General features: G+C 41.6%; 2 protein-coding genes across 2 annotated transcripts in view; both read left to right on the top strand.

Annotated features, from left to right (window-relative positions):
- The window catches only part of RLF (RLF zinc finger), a 36946-nt gene extending 27203 nt beyond the window's left edge, over positions 1-9743 (top strand). Inside the window, exons 5-8 of the mRNA XM_066564816.1 lie at positions 302-504; positions 2927-3063; positions 4105-4246; positions 4437-9743. Of these exons, the coding sequence (XP_066420913.1) occupies positions 302-504; positions 2927-3063; positions 4105-4246; positions 4437-9164 (5210 nt within the window). The 3' untranslated portion in view covers positions 9165-9743. The remainder of the gene's footprint in view (positions 1-301; positions 505-2926; positions 3064-4104; positions 4247-4436) is intronic.
- Positions 9744-12919: 3176 nt separating this feature from the next.
- ZMPSTE24 (zinc metallopeptidase STE24) lies at positions 12920-26086 on the top strand. Its single transcript, XM_066564972.1, has 10 exons — positions 12920-13047; positions 14217-14363; positions 15944-16030; positions 16883-16999; positions 17313-17465; positions 19383-19524; positions 20215-20375; positions 22129-22233; positions 23348-23491; positions 24274-26086. Exons 1-10 carry the CDS (start codon positions 12931-12933, stop codon positions 24496-24498), a joined length of 1398 nt encoding a protein of 465 aa, XP_066421069.1. The 5' UTR covers positions 12920-12930; the 3' UTR covers positions 24499-26086.
- Positions 26087-26294: the final 208 nt, after the last annotated feature.

Consider the following 26294-nt stretch of genomic DNA (forward strand, 5'->3'; position numbering starts at 1 on the left):
AGATCCACCCACAGCCTGTAGGGATCCATGGGGGATGCAGAGATCCACCCACAGCCTGTAGGGATCCATGGGGGATGCAGAGATCCACCCACAGCCTGTAGGGATCCACAAGGGGTGCAGAGATCCACCCACAGGGAATGGGGATCCATGGGGATGCAGAGTCATTTGTCACCATGCCTAGAGTTTCCTAAAAACACAGTCCCTACCCAAATTTGTGAAGAGGTGTGAATGCAGTGAGACAATTTCATTTAGGTGCCATCTGTAAATTGGTCTGTTCTCAAAGGATTTTTTCTTTTCCTAGCTAATAAATTGATTACACGAGAAGGGCCTTCCTTTCTGCAGATGCGAATCAAACATTTGATGAAGTCCAACTGCATCCCCCAAGCCACCTTCTTGTCCAAATTGTGTGCAGATTCTCCAGAAATTGCAAATGTTTCATCTTTTCGCCAAGCCTACATCACATGTGTGTGTTCAATGCTGCCTAATGAAGACTCCATTAAGGAGGTTAGTAACTTACAGTCCCTTTTTAATATATATCTATGAAGCATTTTAGAATTTATTTATGTAGTACTAAGAACTGAAGCTGAAGAGTGAAACTGTTTCAGCAGAGTTCCATAAGAGGAATTCTGAAAGATTCTTTTGAAAGATGAGACAATGTGTGCTCATCCCTGTCCAGGAATTGGATGTAATAGGGCTGGCTAAGTCAGGTGTGGAAGTTAAAATGCTGAGCTCCTTCAAATTAAACTACTTCTATCTATGGCTATAATAATAGCAAATCCATGCACACACAAGTGTATATATGCATCTGTAAGTGCATACTTCTCTAGAGTATGTAAATACATGTGCATTATGTCAATGTCTAACTCTTCTGCTCTTCATAATTACTGTTTGTGGCTTATATCCAAGCTGACAGCCTGGTTTGACACACAGGGTTGGTAACACAGAGATGGTTTTGTTCTTGCTGAGCAGCACAGAGCAAAGGAGGCTGGAAGGACACACAGCCAAGGACAGGTGACCCCAGCTGACCAAAGGATGTTCCAGACCATGACATCCTGCTCATTGCATACAGTGAGGGGAGGGGAGTGGGTTGAGAGATGGAATTTGTCTTCTCAAATCTCCATTATGCACAATTGTGCCTTGGCCTCCTGGAGGTGCCTGCCCATGGGTAGCAGTGAATTAATTCCTGCTTTTGCTTTGCTTTTGTGCATGGCTTTTTCTTCACCTATTCTATTGTCTTTACCTACAAGTTTTCTCACTTTTACCCTTCCACTCCTGTCCCTGGTACCTCTGGCTGGGGAGTTGAGCAAGCAGCTACGAGGGGCCTGGGTCTAGCTAGGGTTAAACCATGACAAGGAGACAAATTCCAAGAAGTTCAGGAATGTCTGCTTGAGGGAGAACATATCTGTGTATCAAACCAGGGTGTCAGCTTGGATAGAAGCCACAAACAGTAATTATGAAGAGCATTTACTACTAAGACAACATTATGTTTGAATACATTTTTTTCACTGGATCTATTCTGTTTCACAGAACAGACTGTGTTCTAGCAATATGTACTTTAAACAGCTGTTGATATTATAAACATTTCAAACTTCTTGCTCATCATGAATAACAATGACAGAGAACAAACAACAGGAAGTTAAACTGATTTTTGCAGACATCTCATTCAGCAGGAAGAGCAGAAGCAGGGATATTAACCCAGTTTCTCATTCAGGCTTGACACTGGAGTTCATTCAGCAATGTCAGCGTTTTCTAGGGTCCACTGACTTTTGGTGTTCAACTTGAGACCCAGAAGTGACCTCTTGCAGCAGACATTTCCAGAGCAATTCACAAGCTGCAAGGCCTTGAGATGTGTCAGTTTGGCATTTGATAAAGTAAAATACAGCAGATTTGGGGGGGAAAGGAAGGAGGGAGTTGTCACTGATTCACCCCTGGCAAGAGAGAAACCTCAGAAAATGATTGAGGTGACAGTGCTTTGATATTTAGGGGAACAGACCCTAGCTAGACCCAGGCCCCTCGTAGCTGCTTGCTCAACTCCCCAGCCAGAGGTACCAGGGACAGGAGTGGAAGGGTAAAAGTGAGAAAACTTGTAGGTAAAGACAATAGAAGAGGTGAAGAAAAAGCCATGCACAAAGGCAAAGCAAAAGCAGGAATTAATTCACTGCTACCCATGGGCAGGCACCTCCAGGAGGCCAAGGCACAATTGTGCATAATGGAGATTTGAGAAGACAAATTCCATCTCTCAACCCACTCCCCTCCCCTCACTGTATGCAATGAGCAGGATGTCATGGTCTGGAACATCCTTTGGTCAGCTGGGGTCACCTGTCCTGGCTGTGTGTCCTTCCAGCCTCCTTTGCTCAGCAAGAACAAAACCATCTCTGTGTTACCAACCCTGTGTCCAGCAGAAATCCCAAACACAGCCCCACACCAGCCAGGAGGAAGAAAATTGACTCTACCTCAGGCAAAATCAGCACTACTCTAAACACTTCTGTTTCTCCATCATGCTTTGAAATGTGCTTGTTCAGAATCAGCACCCAGGGATGAGGAGAACAAGAGCCTGGATTTTTCACAACTCTTGATCTTTTTAGACCTGGCTTCTAATTTTCAAAAGTAGCACAAGAATCCCTGCAAGTGCAAGGGAGACAGAATGGGAAGTTTTAGATAGATGGTTGCCTGCATGCAAGCATTTAGCTAAGCTGCCCAAAGTGGAAGGTTGTCCCAAAGAAAAGTGATATTGGGAAGGGATCAGAAGTAACAGGTGAATTTCTCATACCATTTTGTAGCTGAGAGGTGTGGCATGATCTCTGGGTACAGGAGATGTAATGTTTTGTTTGTGAGACTTTGATTTAGTAAATGTGCATTTCTTTTATAAACATAAACATATTTGAGAATAAAGTGCCTTTTCTTTTTAATTTTCTTTTTCTTTAAGATTGCAAAGGTGGATTGCAAAGAGGTACTAGACATCATATGTAATCTGGAATCTGAGGGACAAGAAAATACTGCATTTATTCTTTGTACAACATATCTTACCCATCAGCTTCAAACAGCAAATGTGTATTGCTCTTGGTAAGTGTAAGCTGCTTCTGCTGCCTGCTCCTCACTAGCTAGAATTGAGTGAATATAGTACAAAAATATGTAGAGAAGGTGAATTTATCCTTTACTTGAGAAGTGCATCAGACTGAAGCTCTTCCTAGATAATTACTTATTTTGTCACAAGTTGCTGTGCTAATAGAGCAATTAGGCAAAAGTAAAGTTTAAAGAATTTCAAACTGAAACAGCCCTCAGACTATTGGCATAAACACTGGTGCTTCTGTGAGGTGCTAGATCTGTCACTGGTGCTGGCTCAGTGCTGTCAGGGTTTAAACCCCTGGCTTTGTGCTTCCACAGAGTATGTTGTCTGTTCTTCCCTTGGGAATTCTTGGCCCCATGAAAGTCTGGTGCATTTTTTTGACCTGTTCCACAGAAATGTCAGTATTAGGAATGAGAAGAAGCAACACTCCGTTGCTTCTCTCCACTTCCCCTCCACGAGGCTTTTTTATATTTTTATAATTTCTGTAACTCCAAGAATTCTCAAGTTCCAGCTACCTTCCCTGGGGATGAGATGGAAGAATGAAGTCTTCTGTCTAATAGGAATGCTGACATTGTAGAGATGTATAAATTTAAGTTCTAGTGGTGTACCTAGCAGTCCTTTTACAGCTGCTTGCTTCTTGGAAGAGAAGTGGCAACTTTGTGTTGTGATTCACCTTACCCATTTTAAATTTCCATGTGAGAGGTAAAGACTCTTGAAATGTGGAACTGGGTTTATTTTGTCTGGAAAGGAAGTCTGCAGTTGCAGATGTGTGCACTGAGTGAGCTGAATCCCAGTGCCAGTGTGTTTCCCCTGTAAGGATCAGAGATGCACTGGGGTTTGATCTGGTGCTGGAGTGGAGCACATGAACAGTTCTCTGCACTGTCACTTGGAGATCAGGACCTCATTGAAGTGTGTGCTGTCCTTGAATAGCACTTAAATTAAATTTTTCTTGGTGTCAGCTCTGAACTGACACACTGTGAGTGCACAGATTGTGTGTATTTGCAATGTTCTTACATTCTGCTTTCAACTCTTCCCAGGGAACTGACACTTTTCTGGAGCAAACTGCAGAGAAGAATAGATCCTTCCTTGGATTCATTTTTGGAGAGATGTCGTCAGTTTGGCATCATTGCCAAGACACTACAGCATCTATTTTTCTTGATAAGAGTCATACAATCTGAAGTAAGTAACAGTCCTGAGTCTTTGGACACAGCTAGAGCTGTCTACATGAATTTATTGTTTTCTTCATAATTCTATTGAACTGAAAAAAAAATTAGCTTATTTCATTAATAATATTAATCAAATTAATAATCATACTTTCTGATTCTGCCTAAGAACATACTAATAAAAATCTTCTGTTTTCTTTAAACAGGCAGAGGAAGCAGGACTTGCTGTGTCTGTGTTGTTGTGTGTGAGAGCCCTTCAGATCAGATCCAACGGAAGCGATGAAATGAAGACATCAGTGTGCAAAACAATTGCTTGCCTTTTACCAGAAGACCTTGAAGTTAGAAGAGCCTGTCAGCTCACAGAGTTCTTACTTGAGCCAACTTTGAGTGGATTTAATGCCTTGGAAGAGCTCTATATGCAGCCAGACCAAAAATTTGATGAAGAAAACGCACTGGTCCCAAACTCACTCCGCTGTGAACTGCTGTTAGCTTTGAAAGCATATTGGCCATTTGATCCTGAATTTTGGGACTGGAAGACTTTGAAGAGGCATTGTCTTAAACTATTAGGGAAGGTAGCTTCTGATTCTGAGGATGACACAGGTTGTCATATGTCACTCAATGAAACTGATATGTTAGAAACTTTCTTTAGTGACTATGATGAGACAAAAGAACATAAATATTATGATGGCAAAGACACAATGAGCCACCCTAAGGAAAAAGCAAGAGTAAAAAAACCAATTGGTTCTTCAGAAAGATACCAGAGATGGCTTCAATACAAGTTTTTTTGTGTGCTCTGCAAAAGGGAGTGTATAGAGGCCAGAATACTGCATCATTCTAAGATGCACATGGAAGATGGTATTTATACGTGTCCTGTTTGCACAAAAAAGTTCAAGAGAAAGGAATTTTTTGTACCACACGTCATGGAACATGTTAAAATGCCACCTAGCAGAACACACAGACCTAAAAAGAAAATAATTCTGAAAAAAGAGAGATCACCACAAAAGGCAACAGCTTCCAGCAGCCCACCCCCAGTGTTTCCAGAAAGGTCACACCAGACACAGCTCCCTGAAAGCTTTGATGATGACACAGAGGAATATGTCACATTCAGCCAACTGGAAAACTGCCAGCTGCAAGACAGAGACATCTACCCCTGCCCTGGGACAGATTGTTCTAGAGTATTTAAACAGTTTAAATACCTGAGTGTCCATCTGAAAGCTGAGCACCAAAACAACGACGAGAACGCCAAACACTACTTGGACATGAAGAACAGGAGGGAGAAGTGCGCGTTCTGCCGCCGCCACTTCATGACCTCCTTCCACCTGCGGGAGCACGAGCGCGTGCACTGCGGGCCCCAGCCCTACATGTGCGTGTCCATGGACTGCTACGCCAGGTTTGGCTCCGTCAATGAGCTGCTCAACCACAAACAGACCCACGAGGATCTTCGCTATAAATGTGAGCTCAATGGCTGTAACATCGTTTTCAGTGACCTAGGGCAGCTTTACCATCACGAGGCGCAGCACTTCAGGGATGCCTCCTACACTTGTAATTATTTTGGTTGTAAGAAGTTTTATTATTCAAAGACTGAATTTCAAAATCACCTTGCAGCACATGATATTAAAGTGTCAAATGGGGAAGGGAAGCAAACGCTGAACCTTGAAGGGTTGGTTTCAGAAGAGAAATCCAGTTATCTTCCAGAGTCTCAGCTGCTTGAACAATCGGAAAATTCCAATCTGAATGATAACTTGGATCCCTCAGGCTCTCAGGAAATTCCACAGGTGAAGGAAGAATCTCTCTCTGACAGCGAAGATCTCAACAGTGAAAGTAATTGCAGCCTGCATTGTGGGAAGCACAGGGCAGATGCTGCAGCAAGCCAAGGTCAGACATCCCCACAGCTGCTTGGAACAGTGGCTCACAACCAGTCAATTCCAGGTTTTGTTGTGTCCCAGGAAGGAGTCTTCCATCCAGCAAATATGAAAGAACAGTGTTCCAATGTGGCAGTTTGCTTTGATGAAAAAAATCTTTCCTGTGGTTTTGAAAGCTGCTGTTCCACCCACAAAAATTCCAGAAGTATGCAAAAGCACCTTCGAAGGGTCCATCCATACAACTTTAAAGGCAAAAGAAACATGGAAATGAAAACTAAATACTTTCTTGATCTGTTGAATGATGCTCAGGACAGTAAATCCCCTACAGATATGAGTCCAGAGTTAGGTCATAATTCTGATACAAACGCTGACTCTCCAGAAAGTGTGTGCTGTGCTGTAGATGCTAAAGGAAGCAGTGGCCTGAGGGAAGAAACTTGTCCTTCTTCCCCAGAAACATCTTTTTATGACAGCTCTAAAGAACTAGATATTGAAGATAACATGTTGGAACTAATGTTAGGCTTAAAACATCTAAGCTTAAAAAATAACATTCAGAATTCTTCAAGGCAGAAATCTTTTCTGGGCTATTCATCTAGGGATGCCAAGTGCCCTGAGTCAGTTGATGAAGCTACCTCAAAATTTCACCTTCAAGATCAAGAAGATAATTTACCCAGCCAGTACCTTACTCAACTGGCAGCTAAACCATTTTTCTGTGAATGTCACGGATGTACATGTGAGTTTGTGACCAGAGAAGCTCTCTTAATGCATTATGTTAAAAAGCATAACTATTCAAAGGAAATGGTTCTTCAGCTAAATATGTTCCAGCATCGATATTCACCTTTCAAGTGTCATATTTGCCAAAGATCTTTTACAAGAAAAACACATCTTCGAATTCACTATAGAAACAAACATCAAATTGGCTGTCAGAGGGTGGCTCACAAGGTGTGTCCTAGTGAAAAATATGATCATGTGGGTTTATGTACAGAGGACATGCATAAGAACAGCACTGCTCCAGTGCCTGCCTGTGCAAACAGCGTTGGCTTCTCTGGACATTCGGACTCTGAACAGCTGTGTCACCCAAAAAAGGAAGACTGCTGTTCTGAGACTGATTTGGAGTCCAATGAAGAGACAGACAATGATGTAACAAGAAAAACATCGAACATAACTTCTCTGGACAGTCATAGGGAAGAACTGGAAGCAAGACAGGGAAGAGGAAGCAAAAGAACAGTTGCTAAAGGAAACTTATGTTACATATTGCATAAGTACCACAAACCATTTCATTGTATACATAAGAGCTGCAACTCAGCATTCACAAACCAGAAAGGTTTGATTCGCCACTACAGAACTGTTCACCAGTATAACAAGGAACAGCTCTGCCTAGAAAAAGACAAAGCAAGAACAAAAAGGGAACTTGTCAAATGTAAAAAAATATTTGCATGCAAACACAAAGAGTGTGGTAAGCGTTTTCTGTGTTCTAAAGCTCTTGCTAAACATTGTAGTGACTTCCACAATGAAATCTTAGAGGATCAAAAACTGCTTTCTGAAGCTGAGTCTGCCAGATTTGCTTGTAACCAAGCACACTGCCATGCTGTATTTTATACATTTAATAAGCTTAAACAGCACCTAATAGAAGAACACGCCAATGAAGAAAAATTAAACAAAGATTTTGAAATCCATTGTGACCTTAATGGCTGCAATCGAATTTTCACAAATTACAGTCACTATTCTCAACATGTATATTTCAGACACAGTGAATATTATGATAGTCTCTTTGGAAATCACAAAGAGGAGGAAGATGATGAAGATAAAGATAAAAATGAGCAAAATTGTTTGAAAGACAGCTTTGGCACAAGCAAGCAGAATGGGAAGCAATTAAAAGAAAAAGCTAAAAGAATTAACAGAAGCAGGGAAAAGCATTTGCTAAATTTCAAAACAAAAGAGGAAGCCCTACAAATGTGCAAAGAGAAGTCCAACCAGACCCAGTACCCCTGCATGGTGCAGGGCTGCCTGTCTGTGGTCAAACTGGAGAGCAGCATCGTGAGGCACTACAAGCGCACCCACCAGATGACCAACATGTACATCGAGCAGCGCCTCCAGAAACTCGTTCTCTGTGTCAAATGTGGCATCATGATTGAAAAGCAGTCTTGCTCTGACACAGCTGCAGACTTGGATAAAAAAGGGGTAGAAGGTAACGAGGATAAAGCAGGTAATGCTGAGCCTGTGCAGGAGAGTGACAAAGGCCTTGTTCCAAACCCTGCATGTGATCCTCCGGATGGGAGTAACGAAGACCAAAACCAACGTTCACCGAGTGGTGTGAATTGTGATGCCAGTGCCTTTGTGTACTCAGGCACTTTAAAATATAACCACAGTTCGAAGAACACCTGTTTTGAGGAGCCTGACAGCAGGGAGGTAGCTGTGTGTAAAACTGAAGATCTTTCTGAAAGCAGTGAAAGAGAGAACAGCTCTTCTTTGTCCAGTTTACAATTAGAGTTGCCAAGAGAGAAAGACCCAGAAGGATGTCAACATAGTGCTGTTAATCAGAATGCAAAAAGAAATGTACTTTGTGCTACAAAAGACAAATTTCAAAAGCCTCCTGTGTCCAAACCATTTGATTTAAAGACATATAAACCAATGGGATTTGAGTCTTCATTTTTAAAATTTATTCAGGAGAGTGAGGGAAAAGATGATGACGATGATGATGATTGTGATGAGGTCGTAGAATGGGAGTCTCCTGAGCAGTTGCCAGTAGATGAAATGTTGCAAAAAGAGGGAGACAGTCAAGGGAATACACCAGTAAACAACTTTGTAAGTGATGAAAATGTAATCATAACCCCAAATAATGCTGGGCAGCTAACAGAGATCCAGCCCTTGCTGTCAGAGTCCTCCTCTGCCCCTTCTCTAGAAAATCTGAGGGCGATCTTGGACAAGGCCCTAACGGACTGTGGAGACCTTGCCTTAAAACAGCTGCATTACTTACGACCAGTAGTAGTTCTTGAAAGATCCAAGTTTTCCACACCTCTCATAGATTTATTTCCAACAAAAAAGGCAGATGAGCTGTGTGTAGGAAGTACATAAGTAGCTTTGCTTAGAGCAGGTAGCCTCTGCTACTGCTGTACGGGGAGAACTTCAAACTAGAACAGTAATTGTTACAGTACACAATTTTTAGGTTAGTTTTGACTGTTTAATTCCATGAATGTATAATATCTGTCAAAAGTAATGGCCAAGTTAATTTAGCTCCCCATTTTTTTCAATGAACAATGCTGATTTTGGTGCTATTTAACACATCAGAATACTGGGGGCTTCCTCTTGAAGAGTAAATGTGCATGATTGTATATGGAAAAAGTACTGGGGTACCAGGGTTTGGGGGGCGATGGAGTTATTACTTGACTTGAATGTGCACCCCAGGGTGCTTTGTGTAACATATTGTACACTACAGCATCTTATATTTTTTGAGTTATGAGTTTCAATAAATTACAGTTTTTCACCCATTTGTTTACTGTACAGTAAATCTTTAATGTGCTTTACTTGTAATTGAGTTTGGGACCATCTGAGTGCATTGGACGGTGTTGCTTAAGTTTTATGCATTTGTAGATAATTTATCAGACTGATAAAATAGATACAGAAAAGTAAAATATTACATTTTATTTTACAACATTCTCTGTGCTTTATTCAGACTTGAAAGAACTATAATTAGTCCAGGCTTACTAATTACACTTCTGCATGAGAAAGTCCTTGTTCCTTTGAAGGCAGAGGTGTTTTCTGAGACTGTCTGGCACCACCTGAGTGTGTGATGAGTGTTGTTGCCAGACTTGCAAGCAGGTTGTGTCACATGAAAGTACCAGAATACAGCTGGAGTTCCCTGGTTAGCTTTTTGGACAATGAATGAAACCTGGCTGGAAGATTCAGCAGAAGGATCAGCCACCATTTGAAGCTCTGTTTCTTGCTCTGTATTTCATTTCTTCCCACACATGGCTGCATCACAAGGCCCAGAATCACTGTCCCCTTCAAGCAGCAATCACAGCTTCTTACTGACTGAGGGCTTGGGTGTTGTTGGGGCTTCTGGGGTTTTATCTGTGATCTGAAAAGCAGCACTGGAAAGGAAATGGAAAAAACTTCAGGAATGTTTAAGAGCATGAGGATTGGCTGGGTGCAGGAATGATGGCAGCTATCAAACAGTGAACTGTGGTATGACCAAAATGAGGCAGAAATGGCATCTTCGCACTACATTTAGGAAAATAAAGTTATTTGGGCATCCTTAAAAGTTAGGTTAAAAATCATACACCAGTTTAGAAGTGTAGCTTACTGCCTAGCCTTCCATGTCATTTTCTCTCTAAACTCTAAGCTTCTTTTAATGACAGAAATATAGTGCACCAATCTTCTCACAAAGCTGTAAAAATGGAAGTAAGCACTGTCAAAGGGTTAAATTCTGAAACATCATCAGACAGCCTTCAATGTGTTCCAAAGAAATAATGAAGTACCTTTTAATGTCAAGTTTGAGTCATGTTTGAACATACTTGAAGCTTCAAGATCTCAAAACAGGAGAAGAGATGAGCAGCAAACTTGACAGACATGTGATGGCTGCTCCAGGTATTGGGCCAGCCCTGTCACCCTCTCAGGGTCTGAGATCCCAGAGAAGAACCTGTCCCTTTGTGGCCAGCATGAACAGTCAATTCTTAGAGGTTCAGAGACTTCAGTTTCAAGTCAAGCAGCTGTATTTCCCACAAAACAAGCTGCACGTGAAACTCATTCCGATGTAATTCTGCTTTTGCCAAATGAGTTCCTGTGTGCCTGCAAAGCACCCACAGTGCAGACTGTACTCACTGCCCCTCTGCTGTCACAGGGCCTGTTGAGTAGGGTCCTGCTCTTTCCATAGGCTGGGATCTACCACAGGACAAGACAGACAGCAATGATTTCTGTTTGCCAGGTATGGAGACAAGTCCTGCAACATTCCTCAGTCCAAGAGCTGCATTTAGAAAATGGTTGAGTTGCTTTGGGCTGCACAGAAGAAGCTTCCTGTCATGATGTGGCACTCCATGCACTGCCAGGACTTTTATTAATGTGGGCTCATAGGGTGTTCATACTTCAGCTAAAAGATACCAGTACAGCACTGGTCAGCTTCTTCCTCGTTACAAAAATTATATCTTGCCCATTTCAGAGACTGTCAGTGGGTTTCAGTCTTTGAACTCCATCATCTACAAAATGCACGACTGTCTCAATGAGGTAATAGGTATCACACCATCAAAAATGTACAGCTTGAATCTACATCTTTATCCCAATTTCCTCTTGGGCTTTTTTATTTAATCTAATTGCCTGGCATAGATGGGTATTGGAGAAGGAGGCCACAAAGGGTAACTGTTTGAAGAGTTTTTACTGTCTATTTCTGTTTTCATGCCATGAGGTAGGCCATCATTTTCCCTCCCAAGTGCTACCAGAATTTGTCTTACAAATGATGTAACATTTCCAGCTTCTTGCTTTCAAGCATATGGGAGAAACTTTGTTCTGCAGTAAAGGAACACCATTGCATTGACTTTCCAAAAAAACAATTCTTAATGTGAAGAGCAGATACCTCAGAAAACACAGCTCATAGGGAATAATGCTTCCATTTTAAAAATTGTCTTGAAGTGTGTGGATTTTATGGGACAAAAACATGTTGTGGGCTGTCCTGCTGCATCCGTGGGTAGTGAAATGCTGTAAATACCTTTACAATGAGAGACATTCCAGACTGACCTCTCTCTTTCCAGCAGAGCTCTCAGCAGGGATATATTAGGTTACAGAAAATGCTGGGCTTCAATATATTTGACAGGTAATTCTTCTATATAGTTAAAAAAGGTAACTGATAGCTATTGAGAACGTTAAGTTGGCATTATTTTATTAAAAGTTAACGACTAAAAATCCACAGGCATTTTCTGTTATACTTTAGACCAGTAGAAATTAGATAAATTACTGATACTAAAATGCCGTATCTAGAAGTGGCTCAATGTTAACCCATCTCTTACTGCATCTTTGTCAGGTTCCACAGTCCCTGTGCTCTGCAGGGCACGCTTGTCCCCAGGCAGCCCCGTGCTGTCTTCACCGAGCATTACACCGGCCAAATCTGAAGTTTCGGCTTGAATAAACCAGCGAGTCCTGCAGCAGTGTTAATTTCTGTACTTCTCTTAGTGTTTCTCTAAAAGGTTTTGGACAAGTACAAAAGAGGCTTTATAGGCGTTATTGTGCGCGGTCTAAGTAATTTATACTGAAGAAATATAATTTAAACACCTGCCCAGATCCTCGCCGTGCTGCCCCCCACACGCGCTTCACTGGGGTGGCCGGGCAAGAGCCGTGACGGACGGAGCTGAGCCCGAGCCCACCGCACCAGCCGCGGCGCCCTCACGGAGCCCACCATGGAGCCCCTCACGGAGCCCAGCCTGGAGACCCTCACGTAGCTCAGCCCGGAGCCCGCCTCGGCCGCCTCTCATGGAGCCCAGCCCGGAGCCCACCATGGAGCCCCTCACGGAGCTCAGCCCGGAGCCCACCATGGAGCCCCTCACGGAGCCCAGCCTGGAGTCCCTCACGGAGCTCAGCCCGGAGCCCACCATGGAGCCCCTCACGGAGCTCAGCCCAGAGCCCACCATGGAGCCCCTCACAGAGCCCAGCCTGGAGACCCTCACGTAGCTCAGCCCGGAGCCCGCCTCGGCCGCCTCTCATGGAGCCCTGCCCGGATCCCACCATGGAGTCCCTGACGGAGCCCAGCCCGGAGCCCGCCGCAGCCGCCCCTCACGGCCGCCCCGCCCCGCCCTGCCCCGCCCTCGGTTCCTCCGGCCGCCAGGCGGCGCCGCAGCGTGCGGCGGGTGGAGCGGCCATGGCGCTGTCCGGCGACCTGTGGGCAGAGCTGCCGGCTGAGCGCCGCATCTTCTGCTCCGTCCTGCTCTTCTCGTGGGCCGTCTACCTCTGGGAGGCTTTCCTGGCGCACCGGCAGGTCGGTGGGGCTCTGGCGGGGACGGTCGCTGGCGGGCCGGGGCTGTGCCGGGCCCGGCCCGGCCTCACGTGGAGGATGTCCGGGGCCGGGGCCGGGGCCGGGGCCGGGGCTGGGGCTGGAGCCGGAGCCGGAGGACGCGGGGTCTGTCACCTGCCTGTGGAGGGCTCGGCCCTGTCCCGGGGCTCGGCCTCAGCGCGCTGTAGCGGATGGTGGGAATGCTCACAGCGGCGAGTGGGTGAGTGCGGTAGGGTCACGGCGGCTCGGCACCCCCAGCAGCTCGGTCCTCCTCCCCGGGACAGCTGAGAGTGAGCGAAAAATGAGGAAATGCGTGGCTTGAAATAGCGACAGTTTAACCTGTGAAGGAAAGAGGAAGGAAGCGCTGCACAGGCCGTGGTTCAGCACGTCCCCGAGCAGGTGATGCCTGGCAGCCTCCGAGCGATGGCCGCCCTGGAAGGCACATCCCAACCCCGCTTCCTATTGCAGAATATGACATAGAGGACGGAGCGGCCCTTTGGTCGGGTCCTGCCAGCCACATGCCCACCTGGCAGGTTCAGCAGCAGCCGCACACCGGCTGTGTGAGCCCTGCGGTCGGGGACAGTGCAGCCTGATGCCCCGGACAGGGCAGAACGTGTTTAGAAGTGCCCAAGGGTAGGAGCTTTGCCTTAGAGAACGGGTAAGTATACTGAAACAAGACAGCTGAGGGAAAAGACTTCTAGTCTTAAAAAAACTTCAAGTGGCAAGTTCTTGCTGAAAAGGAAATAGCACCTCGTTTGTGCAGCCACTCTGCGCTCTGTATTCTGGTGAAGTCACATGGCTTGCACAGGAGGATCTGGTGTTTGCTTTCAAACTTGGCTTAGTTGTTAACTGTGGTGTGGTAAGTAACATCCTGTGGAAAAATCACTTTGTGTGCTCTGTGTTTGATCGCACATAGATAAGTTATTAAGCCAGCAGTTCAGTTCCTGGTTACAGCATCATAATTATGCTTCAGTTTTATATTTAGAACTTCACAGAAAACCGGAATTTAGGAATAATTGTTCCTATGTGTGTTGTTTTTTCTTTTTAACTTTCTGTGGTGGCCCATGGGATCATTTTATGTGTTATTTTTAAATCTTATGTATCTCCTTTAAAATATTAGGTGTAGACTTTAAGTTTTGTCTTCAATTTTTCAGAGGCGGGTGTATAGAACAACAACACATGTACCTCAGGAGCTGGGACAGATCATGGACTCAGAAACATTTGAAAAATCTCGCCTCTATCAGTTGGACAAAAGCACTTTCAGCTTTTGGTCAGGCCTCTATTCAGAGGTTGAGGGCACTGTAAGTACCTTTCATGTGATATTTTTTATTTACTCAAACTATTAAATACTTTGGTTCTTAGTGATCCTATGCAGCTGCACCATTGGCATTCTGGTGTCGTACAGCAAATGCTGACATTTATATTCTGGTTTTGTTTGTGGCTATATTTGCTACACAAAAAGAAGTAACTGTTCAGAAAGCATGTAATTTCTTTCTGCAGTGCTGAGTCATACTGCACAAGTACTGTGTTAGCTTACATTTTAATTATGTTCTATAGTAGTCTCCATTGCAAAATAATTAAGCAGCATGAGAGTTATTCTAAATTGTTAAAATACAGATCTTTCCCTGTTTGGAGGAATCAACTACTTAAATTTTTAGATAAAATTTAAGTAGAAGGTAAAAAGAGAAAAGAAAAAAAAAGAAAAGGTGGACTTGAAGTGGCTCTCATTTCTCCATTAAGCTTTTAAAATCACCACACTTGCTTTCATCCTTTCCATCTCCTCCTGACACTGAAAATGCACCCTAAGTGTAGGTTGTAAGAGAAGCCTTTTCAAAATAAAGAAATAGATAAACCTCTGGTGTCATCAATATTGGAAGGCTGCTTCCTTGAAAGCTGATTTTATATCTAGAGATGCATCACTTCCTGAGAAAGCAAACATGAAATATTTACAAGTTGAGCTGTATGAGAAATGCTGCCAGGCCTGGCTGTGAGCTGCAGTGAGCCTCAGCAGCTGTAGCTTGGGCATTTCTTTGATGCTGGTGTACCCCAGATGTTCACTCTCTGTTCTTTGGCAGCTGGTACATCAGGAGACACTGGGAGCAGGCACAAGGAGGAGACCACAAAGCTTTCTTCAACATGACTGTAGCAACTCCAGTACTGAAAGTGAAACTGGGGCTTTTCTCTGGTCAGGGAACTCAGGTGAACCTCCAGGAGAGGAAGGCAGCTCCTCTTCAAGAGGAGAGGCTGCAATATGAATATATGTGTATGGCTATTCATAAATGAATATATGTGTATGGCTATTCATATATCAATATATGTGTATGGCTATTCATAAATGAATATATGTGTATGGCTATTCATATATCAATATATGTGTATGGCTATTCATAAATGAATATATGTGTATGGCTATTCATAAATGAATATATGTGTATGGCTATTCATATATCAATATATGTGTATGGCTATTCATATATCAATATATGTGTATGGCTATTCATATATCAATATATGTGTATGGCTATTCATAAATGAATATATGTGTGTGGTTAACCCCAGAGCTTTAGGGTCTTCTGAAGATATCCCTTATGTCTAAGCCAGTACAGTGGCAAAGTGTACAGGAAATAGGCTTGAAAATATGCTTGTATTTCACAGGAAAAAAAATTAATTGCCTGCTCTCTACTTCTGTGAAGTAAAAATTAATTAATGCCAGATATTCCAGGCTTGTTTTATCACTGTTAAGATCAGAGGGGTGGCAAAAAGCTAATTATAAAACTTGTCTTATTCACTCTTAAAAGGTTCTTACCATGCTGAAAGGTTAGTAGACTAAGATGACAGTGTGTTTCATACTGCCTCTGTAGTATGTGGTTTTGTTTTTAAGATGATTCTCCTCTGTGGAGGAATTCCTTTTCTATGGAAACTGTCTGGTCAGATCTCTGGTCGTGCTGGCTTTGGACCAGAATATGAGGTAAGTAGGCTTTAAATTCCTGTGCAAGTATTTGGTCCCTACTGCAATAATTATTTTTAAATTGGTATTTGGTTAAAAGTGAGATTTAGCTATCCTGTAATAGAGTAAAAATAACATATTTTCTGGTGCACACAGTGACTCTGTGATTCTGAGAACTGGTAACAGTAAATTAGCTTGTTTTTAAATTAGTTTACTAATTAAAACAGCCTTATGTGTTAAAAGCAAAGTCTGGTATCTGCTTGACTCAAATGAGGTGGTGGGCTGTGTTTTTGGGAGCTCTTTATTTGGCTGTTTTCTTTTTACTAATCCTAGAATTGATCTACCTGCCCACTAAAAGGGTAAGAAATTTGAGTCTAGTGCTTATGTTACCTTTGTGCTGTGGATGAGGCATAAATACAAATTTGTGCTCCAAATCCTTAGTAAGCTATCAGTGAGCAATAATTAGTCATCATGAACAAGTTAATTCTGTGAATTTATCTAGCATCATCTAACTGGTTTCAGTTAAACCACTGACCTAAAAGCCATTTAAATTTGTGCTCCAAATCCTTAGTAAGCTATCAGTGAGCAATAATTAGTCATCATGAACAAGTTAATTTTGTGAATTTATCTAACATCATCTGACTGGTTTCAGTTAAACCACTGACCTAAAAGCCATTTAAATTTGTGCTCCAAATCCTTAGTAAGCTATCAGTGAGCAATAATTAGTCATCATGAGCAAGTTTATTCTGTGAATTTATCTAGCATCATCTGACTGGTTTCAGTTAAACCACTGACCTAAAAGCCATTTTTAACACCTGGAATATTTGTTAGAATTGGTCAGTAAATATCAGGTGGTTTTGTTTTGTTTTTTAGATTGTTCAGTCCCTGGTATTTCTGCTGCTTGCAACACTCTTCAGTGCACTGACTGGTCTCCCATGGAGTTTGTATAATACATTTGTCATAGAAGAGAAACATGGCTTCAATCAACAGGTACTGCAGAGAGCTCTTGTACTGACCAAATTGGTTCAGATTTGTTACATAGACTGGTCCTTTAATGAATGTGCAACACAAAATAATGGTTTGGGTCAGGCCTTTCTAAGGGAGAGTGCATCTGCATGGGCTTGAGTCCCTGTAAATGTAAGGAGCTACTGGGAGAGCTCCTTTTTTGACTGACTCTGATTTTCTTATGACACTGGCATTGCTGTTTACCATTTGTTTAAACTGAAGGGATCAGTTCACAAACCAGAGTGGTATATTAATATTTGCATTGATGTCACTGATCCAATTTATCCTTTCTTTGCAGACACTGGGATTCTTTTTTAAGGATGCTATCAAGAAGTTTGTTGTGACTCAGTGTATTCTGTTGCCAGTGACATCCCTTCTGCTTTACATTATTAAAATAGGGGGAGACTACTTTTTTATCTATGCCTGGCTCTTCACTTTAGTTGTTTCCTTGGTGAGTATGAGAAGATGTTTGGGCTTCTTCCAGACTCCAGATTACTGGCATGGCTCAGCATGCTGAATGCAGCTGAAAGGAAATTGAAAAAAAAATCTAAATCTCCTGTGAATTTTACTGTCTACAGACTTTAACAGTGTCCTGCTCTCAATGTAGCTGTTCAGGAATAGTAGCTCAGATTAGTTGTCCACAATAATGTCATATCTATCTAATTTATTTAATACTGGAGTGTCTTCATCAATTGAAAGAGAAGCACTTATAAAGCTTTAGAATAGGTACTGGAGATACAGCACTATGTGGTGATCTGTTTTCCTTTCTCCTGAATGTAGAGGTGAGAACCAGAATATGCAGCTGAAGCCACATTCCTCTCTCTCACTTTCCTATCACAAGCTGCTATTTTATTTTTGCTCTGCCTGTACCTTCCCCTTGAACTGTCCACACAGATTTTGTTCTGAAGTTCTACAGATACTATAACAATATCTACAATATCTACAGATGCTTTAGAACCTGATATAACAGGGCTAGGTCTATCTTTTATACTACAAGAGCTAGAAAATAAAACATCTTGACAGAGCTTCAAACTTCTGTATTGAAAGAACAGAATTTTCCTGGCTCACTCTTCTCCTCTGAGCCTCCTCCACACCTGAGGTTAAGTGCATGCTTAGACAATTGGTGTGTTGCCTATAGAGTTTCAGGCCTTAATGTGTTTGAACAGCCTTTGACATGCAAAATCATCCTAAGAGGTATTAGATTTACCCTTTAGAGTCTGGTTTTGGGGAAAATTCCACAACTCTGTAATCAGAGTTAGAGTTGCATCCTCCTGCTAGTCTGTCATGCCTGCTGGTTCCAAGGCATTACACAAAGATCTGAGAGAAAACCTGGAAATTAGGCCCGACATGCTCTGTGGTCTGTAACAATAGCCTGGACTGAATAGCTGATTTCTACTCTATGAAATACCCTCCTACACCTTCTGCAAAATACCTGCAGAGGTTTAAGCCCTTAAAAATTACAGTAACAAACCTTATTTTAGTGGTGTTTCATATTGATGCCCTCGCTTGCTGTGACTTTGCAAAAGTCACTTTTTCTGATTTTCTATTTCATTGGACTTTTTCAGCAGTGCACACACCGTCAAAAGTCCAGGAGCATGTTTTCAGTGAAGTAAAATGTATCAAGATAATTTTGAATTTAATGTTGACGTCCATTTGCCTCTCATGTCCTGTTCCTTTTTCGCTAACCAGAATTTAAACTTATAAAACAAATAAATAAAAATAATATTGGGGTGATCCAGAGTGTGAGGAAAGGGAGTTCAGCTTTCCTTTCTATCACATTATTCCAGTTCTGGCTTTCTCTGCAGCTGATGCCAGTTTGAAGAGATGCAGGTGCACTGTAGTGATGTTTTTAGGTCAAGGCTATTGGTGATGGTGGAGCCAGAGGCATCAGGCAGACAATTCCCTGAGCCCTGCAGACAGCTGGGAGACAGAAAGAAAACAGGGGACATAAAATTTCTTGCCTCTTTTTAGACAGTTGTTTTGCAAGTTAGCAGGAATTAGTCCCACTTTTTCTATCTCTTGGTTCTTTCATCTCTTCAGCTGAGTGTGAAACCCTTCAGAGCTTTCCAGGATTAGTGGAAGTGAGAGCCTTTCACTGAGGAGCCCCCTGCTCCCAGAGGCTTTGTCTTCTGCACTGTTCACACCAGTTCTGCTCAGGTGTGTGGTGGTTTGTGCACAGTTTGCTGGAATGTGGACTGGCCACCAGACAGAGCAGCCCACAAGAGCCTCCCACAGATCCCACTTCATACAGGACTCTGCTTTATCAAGTGTTTTTTCTGAAATCGTGGCCTCTTTTTGAACTTTTTGCTCCACCTTTAGTACCAAACAGGTTTGCATGCCCTGTTTTTAATATCTGCATGTGTTGCAGGTGCTTGTTACAATCTATGCAGACTATATTGCACCTTTGTTTGATAAATTCATTCCGCTTCCGGAGGGAGAGCTCAAGCAGCAAATTGAAACAATGGCAAAGAGCATTGACTTCCCATTGACTAAGGTGTATGTTGTTGAAGGTGAGGTTTTGTTATTTTTATAAATAAAAAGGCTTTGTAAGTTTAAATTTGTGGGGTTTTAGCATTGATTGTGGATGCTGTAGTAGGGCAGTTGATTGCATTGCTCAGATACTGCCATACTTGCCAATGTCTGGAGCATTTTCCTGGTCTTTTTCCTGAAGCTCAGTGCACAACCTGAACTCATCTTCTGGTTGGAAGCATTTTCCTGGGTCTGTGAAATGGAAATACACAGCTTGGTCAGGAATGGAAGCACAAAAGTAGCCAAGATTATCATTTTAGAACTGTGAAACAAAGGGAATAGCTGTTTCCATTCACCTTTGCTGGCACATTTGAAAGAATTCTACATAATTTGGCACAGGTTCTTTGCCTGGAGCAGTGTCAATTCAGAATGCTCTTTCCACTCTCAATCTGAAATTGCAATAGGATTAGCTTTTCTTCCTGGACATTAGATGTTCATAACTGCTCTTATGGTTTTAGTGCTTTTAGTGATTGCATGCTACATTTCTCTATTGGAGTCATCATTACTTAGGTTTTAGAATATGCTTCAGCTTCCAAACAGATCTGCTTGAGTTTGTCTACAGTTCATTTGGGGACTTTGAGAATTCCTCTGGAAAAATCTCATCTGTCATACTGTGCAGCCTTCAATGCATGGGATTATTCAGATCATGGTCTTTAAATTTTCCCCATCAGGTTCTAAGCGTTCTTCCCACAGCAATGCTTATTTCTATGGATTCTTCAAGAACAAGAGGATAGTACTCTTTGACACACTCCTGGAAGACTATTCTGCTTTGAACAAAGAACCAGCAGAAGGAGAAGATGGTGAGAATGAAGAAACAAAGTCTAAAACCAAAGTGAGTTTGTCTTTCATTGTGTTGTTTATATTAACTTCTTGGTGAGATACTCCCTTGTTTTTTCTAGTGTATTTTAAAGGTCTTGAGTAAGTTGCTAAAACACAAAGCCTAATGATTTCAACACCAAAGTATGCCTGCTTTGCTGATTGGAATTTCTGGGGCTGTGTGAGTTGTGCACATAGCAGCAGAGACTGTAAAAATCCACATGGGCTTTAGCAAAACATTTGTTCCCTGCATGTAAAAACTAGGTCTGAATAAGGGACCTGTTCAGGGTTTTAGCTCATCCTCTCTTGGGACTGCCATACCACAGGTTCCCTTTGAAAGAAATACTTTTAATTCTTAGTGTGTCATTTGTGTGCCTTTTACTGCATGCAGAGGTTTTGGTGCAGGAGGACAGACAGACTGCATGTGTACATCCTGCCATGCTCTGCTCAAGAACAGGATGGAGCCTGGCACTGGCCTCTCCTTTGATGTGCAGCTGCACATCAGGAGTCTGCTGGAGGAGCTGCTGTGGCCTCAGAAGAGTATGGAAATGACTAAAGCTAATAGAGTATTTCCTGAATAACCTGAAGGAGTTATTCTGAGAAAAACAAATGGCTTTGTGCAGGTCAGGCCTAAGGGTAGGCCAATGTCTGGATTGTTGTTCAGTTCAGCTTCTGTTCCTTGACACCATGTTAGTGGGGTCCAGGTATTTATTTGCAGGGAATGCCCCAATGAAGGCAGGAATGATGCATCTGACTCCATGTTCTCAGAAGGCTAATTCATTACTTTATAATTCTATATTATATTAAAGAATACTATGCTAAAGAATACAGAAGGGATACAGACAGAATGTTAAAAAGATGATAATGAAAACTTGTGACTCTGGAAAGAGTCCCAGCACAGCTTGGCCCTGATTGGCCAAAGAGTGAAAACAACTCCCAGCAGAATCCAATGGAACAATCACCTGTGGGTAAACAATCTCCAAACACATTCCACATGAGCACAACACAGGAGAAGCAAATGAGAGAAGAATTGTTTTCCTTTTCTCTGAGGCCTCTCAGCTTCTCAGGAGAAAAATCCTGGGGGAAGGGATTTTTTCAGAGAATGTGAATGCCACATCCAGGGTTTTGTTTGGCAAATACTGCAGAAGTGGGTGGTGAGAGGAGGGCATGTTGAGCTCACCTGATCTAGTCGTAATGAGGGTGTGTTCCATTTCAACAGGTTCTTCAGCCTTTGTGTTTGCTTCTGACTTGCTAATGGAACTCTGAAGGGGCAGATGTCCTTCCTAATTAAAGCTTTAGGGCGTGTCATAGGGCTTTCTGAAGAGGACAGTTCCTTCTAAAAGGAGCAGTTCTGCCTTGGGAGGAAGGTTACATGTTGAGTGTTGAAGGAAAGTAGGAACAAGGCTTTGCTCTCAATTCTTCTCTGAAAGTCTGAATTCCTGTTCCCAGTGTCATTGCTTGAGTAAAGAAACAGGATGGGAAAGGGTAGGGGAGAGCATTTGGAAGGCAAATCTCCCAGTGTTCTTTCAGGTTTGCATCAGCATGTCTGATCATCAGCATGTAGAAATCTTCCTAACCTTAAAAGGTTTTATTTCTGTGTCTTCATGAAAAAGGCTCAGCAAGAAATTGTATGTGTGTTTCTGGTATTAGAAGGGAATGGCCTGATCTAAGGACACTTAAGTGACCAAGAAAAAAAACAAATTAGTAAGAAATTCATTTGGTTGTGTTCAGACATACCTGATCATACTTCTGCTTTGTTGCTCCCTCAGAATAAGAAACAAGGATGTAAAAATGAAGAAGTTCTGGCTGTACTTGGTCATGAATTGGGTCACTGGAAACTAGGTCATACTGTCAAAAATATAATCATCAGCCAGGTAAGTTATTTTAAACTGGATTTTTTTTCCTGGAGCATCTGTAATTATAGCTGTTTCCAAATGCCCTTTTCTAGATTTGTTAGTGTACATTCACCTGATACATTTACACTGTGTGACAGGAAGTTGGTCTGGATCACAGCCATCCTTCTTTTCTCTTCTGTGTGTTTCAATAACAAACAATATTCTGGCACCTTCTATTTTACTCTAAAAAGACCAAAAAAACACTTGGGTAGGTAGTCACCCCCTCTAGAAAACTTGGTAAGGCATGGTCCTGCCTGCTGGCTCTGAAAAGCCAGGCAAGCACAGTGTGTGTACAGGACACTGCCCAGCTTGGGTGGAAGCCCAGATTGTCTCCAGGAACAGAAGTACAACACAGCACAGACACATTTTGTTTGGCTTTAAACTTTTCAGAACCTGTACTCAATTCCAAGGAGATGGGTTCTATTCTGTACAGTGGAGAGCTTTGTGGATAATTGGCTGGCTGAGAAAGGCCACTTTGATGTGATACCGTTAGATAAGGATAGGGGAAACAAGCTGGGGATTAAGTAATCAGTGTCCAATCACTGACAAGGGTCATGGTGACCTTTGCTGCAACATGAAGATGGGGGAGAAAATCTTTTGCCAGAAAATGAAGATAGCCTAGGTAGAGTAGCTATAAGAATGTAAACATAGAAACAAAATAATCATTAGAGCATAGAAGTAGGTGTGGTTGATTTAAGTGTGCTTTAACCAATAATGAGCTCAGCTTTTGCAATATGTATAAGCTTCATTAACACCAATATAAATATGTGTGAGTTACCAATAAACTCTGAGATTTGCTGTTCACGCATATTGTGTGCTGCAATTCTTCCACTGTTCACGACACTGTACTACCTCCTCTCTTCTCTTCTGCTTTTTCATCCCCCTTCATTATTTGTTTTTTGCTCCCTGGCAGAAAATAGTGCTGCTTCTGCTGTTGCATTTTCAGGAAGCAGGTAAAGACCAGCTGTCCCTCTCTGTGTATTAGTTCTAAAGTAATCCACTTGGTTTTTTACAGTGGCATCCATGTGCAAATCTATAATGTGATGTTATGTAATGACTTATCTTAATCAAGAATGTTTTTTCTTTTCTCCAGATGAATTCCTTCCTTTGCTTCTTCTTGTTTGCTGTGCTAATTGGTCAGAAAGAACTCTTTGCTGCATTTGGTTTCTATGACACCCAGCCTACCCTGATAGGCTTGATGATTATTTTCCAGTTCATTTTTTCACCTTACAATGAGGTAACTTGTTTTCAAGACATAGACTCTGAAGTACCATCCTATTTAAATAATGATTTTGTTTTGTCAGGGGAAGTTTGAATTTCTAGGGGCTGTGTTGGGTGTCTCATTTTGATAATCAGGCTTAGTGCTGCATGTTGGGCAGCACTCCCAGTTTCAGGTATGGCTTGGATAAAGCTTAGTGAGATCAGCCTGCAGCCACAGCAATGTGTGGGATGTGGGAAGCTAGATTTGGTGCTACTTACTGGCACTGAAGGAATGTGCAGATAGCTGGATTTTAAAATAATTTAAAATAATTTTAAAATAATTTTTAATAATTAAAAAATAATTTTAATAACTTACTGGCACTGAAGGAATTTGCAGACAGCTGGATTTTAAAATAATTTAAAAATAATTTTTAAGAATTAAAAAATAATTTTAATAACTTGCTGGCACTGAAGGAATTTGCAGATAGCTGGATTTTAAAATAATTTAAAAATAATTTAAAAATAATTTTTAAGAATTAAAAAATAATTTTAATAACTTGCTGGCACTGAAGGAATTTGCAGGTAGCTGGATTTTAACATAATTTAAAATAATTTAAAAATAATTTTTAAGAATTAAAAAATAATTTTAATAACTTACTGGCACTGAAGGAATTTGCAGGTAGCTGGATTTTAACATAATTTAAAATAATTTAAAAATAATTTTTAAGAATTAAAAAATAATTTTAATAAATTACTGGCACTGAAGGAATTTGCAGATAGCTGGATTTTAAAATAATTTTAATGCATTTCTCTCCACAGGTTCTCTCATTTTGTTTGACAGTATTGAGCCGACGATTTGAGTTTCAAGCAGATGCATTTGCCAAGGAACTTGGCAAGGCCAAGGACTTATATTCTGCTTTGATCAAGCTAAACAAAGATAATTTAGGATTCCCTGTTTCTGACTGGATCTTTTCAATGTGGCATTACTCCCACCCACCCCTTTTAGAAAGACTTCAGGCCTTGAAAGATGCAAAGCAGGAGTGACAGCAATGATTGCTGGTGCAGAGACAGTGCTTCCATCTCAGAAGCAAAGTTCAGAGCTGCTTTTTAATTTTTTTTTAAATGGATAATGCAAATTAAGCACGCTGTTAACAGCACCACACATCTGAGTATCCTGAAACAGGTATTAAATTATAAATGACTTATTTTTAACAAAAACAAAACTGTGGAACTTAATTTAGAAAAAGTGCTGGGTGAAGACCTTCCCCCCCACCCACCACAGTGACTTTTATTTCCATATCATAGTATAGACTTTTAAAGGGAGGAAAACAAGTGTAGACTTCAAAGCACCTTTTTCTTCAGTTTGTGTATGCCTTGAACATTGCTTTTGATCCTTTTTCTATTCTCAGCATTCTGTGAACCTTCCCAGGCTCACCCTCTTCACAGTGAAGAGGCTTTGGGTGATTTGATTTCCTGTATAATGATACTTGTGCTTGCCAGTGTGTTTGAAAAAGCTGAATTCAGCTGCAGGCTTTTCTCCTGCATTCATGTCTGTCAGAATGAAAAATGCTACTTAATAAAACCTTTCTCTGAAGTGTGGGAAGAAGGATGAATTATAGCTGAGGATATGTACCATGTCTTCCTTGAAAATGAGAATTATTATTTAGTAGCATTACAGTGGGATTAGGCTGCTCCTATTGCCCCAGGGTGCTGGGGGGTATGGGAGGAAGAAGAGAATATTACAGAGAATCAGAAACTTTTGAGAAAATTTCTAATTCGCTCTTGTTCTCCCTTTTTCCACATCTAAATTCCTCCGTTTCTGTTGTACTTTGCCTGGATTTCTTGTGTATATGGAAGTGTCCAGTTGCTCAGCCAGTGTATTAAAGCCACACTTTGATTCTGAAGGGGCTTATCCTCCATTCCATTGAGGGTTTTTCATGAATATGAATCCAGCTGAACTTATTCTTCATCATTGTTCTTATATATAAAAATTCCTACATATAAAAAGCCCAGGAAACAGTTTGCCCCCATCAGTTAATAAAGAAAAAAGTGGGTACACCTGGAAATGGCATTGATTATCTCAGACTTTTCTGATGAAAAATAGGATTATATTTACTTTTGTTGAAGTAAAAATAAAAGCAAGATATAAGTTTGCATGTGCATACAAATGTTTTAACCAGCGTGAATATAAAACCTCCATATAAAAATCAGATTTTCTATCTTTAATAAATGAAAAAGTTCTGCTCAGCTCTGTACAAAGAGAGGAGTCATCAAAGCAAATTGTCATTGTTTCACATGTCAGAATATTCTCATATATTTTATTGTTAGCTTACATTTGTTTTTCTGATCATAGGGAAAAATGCCTTATAAGATGATGGGCACAACGATGTCTTGGGTGAAACAAGATATTGCTGAAAGCCCTTCGTATGCCTTATTCTAATTGTGTTTATACCCCAGCAAATATGGAGCTAAGCTATAGCTTATAGCTACGGATTTAGGAGACAATTTTACAAATCTGGAGAGCCTATATTTGTCATGTGAACTGTATTTAATAAAAGGCCCTCAAAAATAAAAGCATTAACTTGAATCTGTCAATTCAGAAGAATAAATAACTATGTCAAGTTTTGAATGAGCTGATGGCTGGTTTAAAGCTATGGAAAACATGTGAAGTGTGCTCTGAGAAAGAAAATAATTTGTGTAAAAGTTGTATGCAAAAACTGAGATGTTGGAGCCCCTCTGCTCTGGCTGGGAGAGCTGGGGGTGTTCTCCTGGAGAAGGCTCCAGGGAGACCTTAGAGCCCATTCCAGCACATAAAGGGACTGCAAGAGAGCTGAGAGGGA

This window comes from Molothrus aeneus, chromosome 23 (genome assembly GCF_037042795.1).
Source record: "Molothrus aeneus isolate 106 chromosome 23, BPBGC_Maene_1.0, whole genome shotgun sequence".
Taxonomy (NCBI): Eukaryota; Metazoa; Chordata; class Aves; order Passeriformes; family Icteridae; genus Molothrus; species Molothrus aeneus.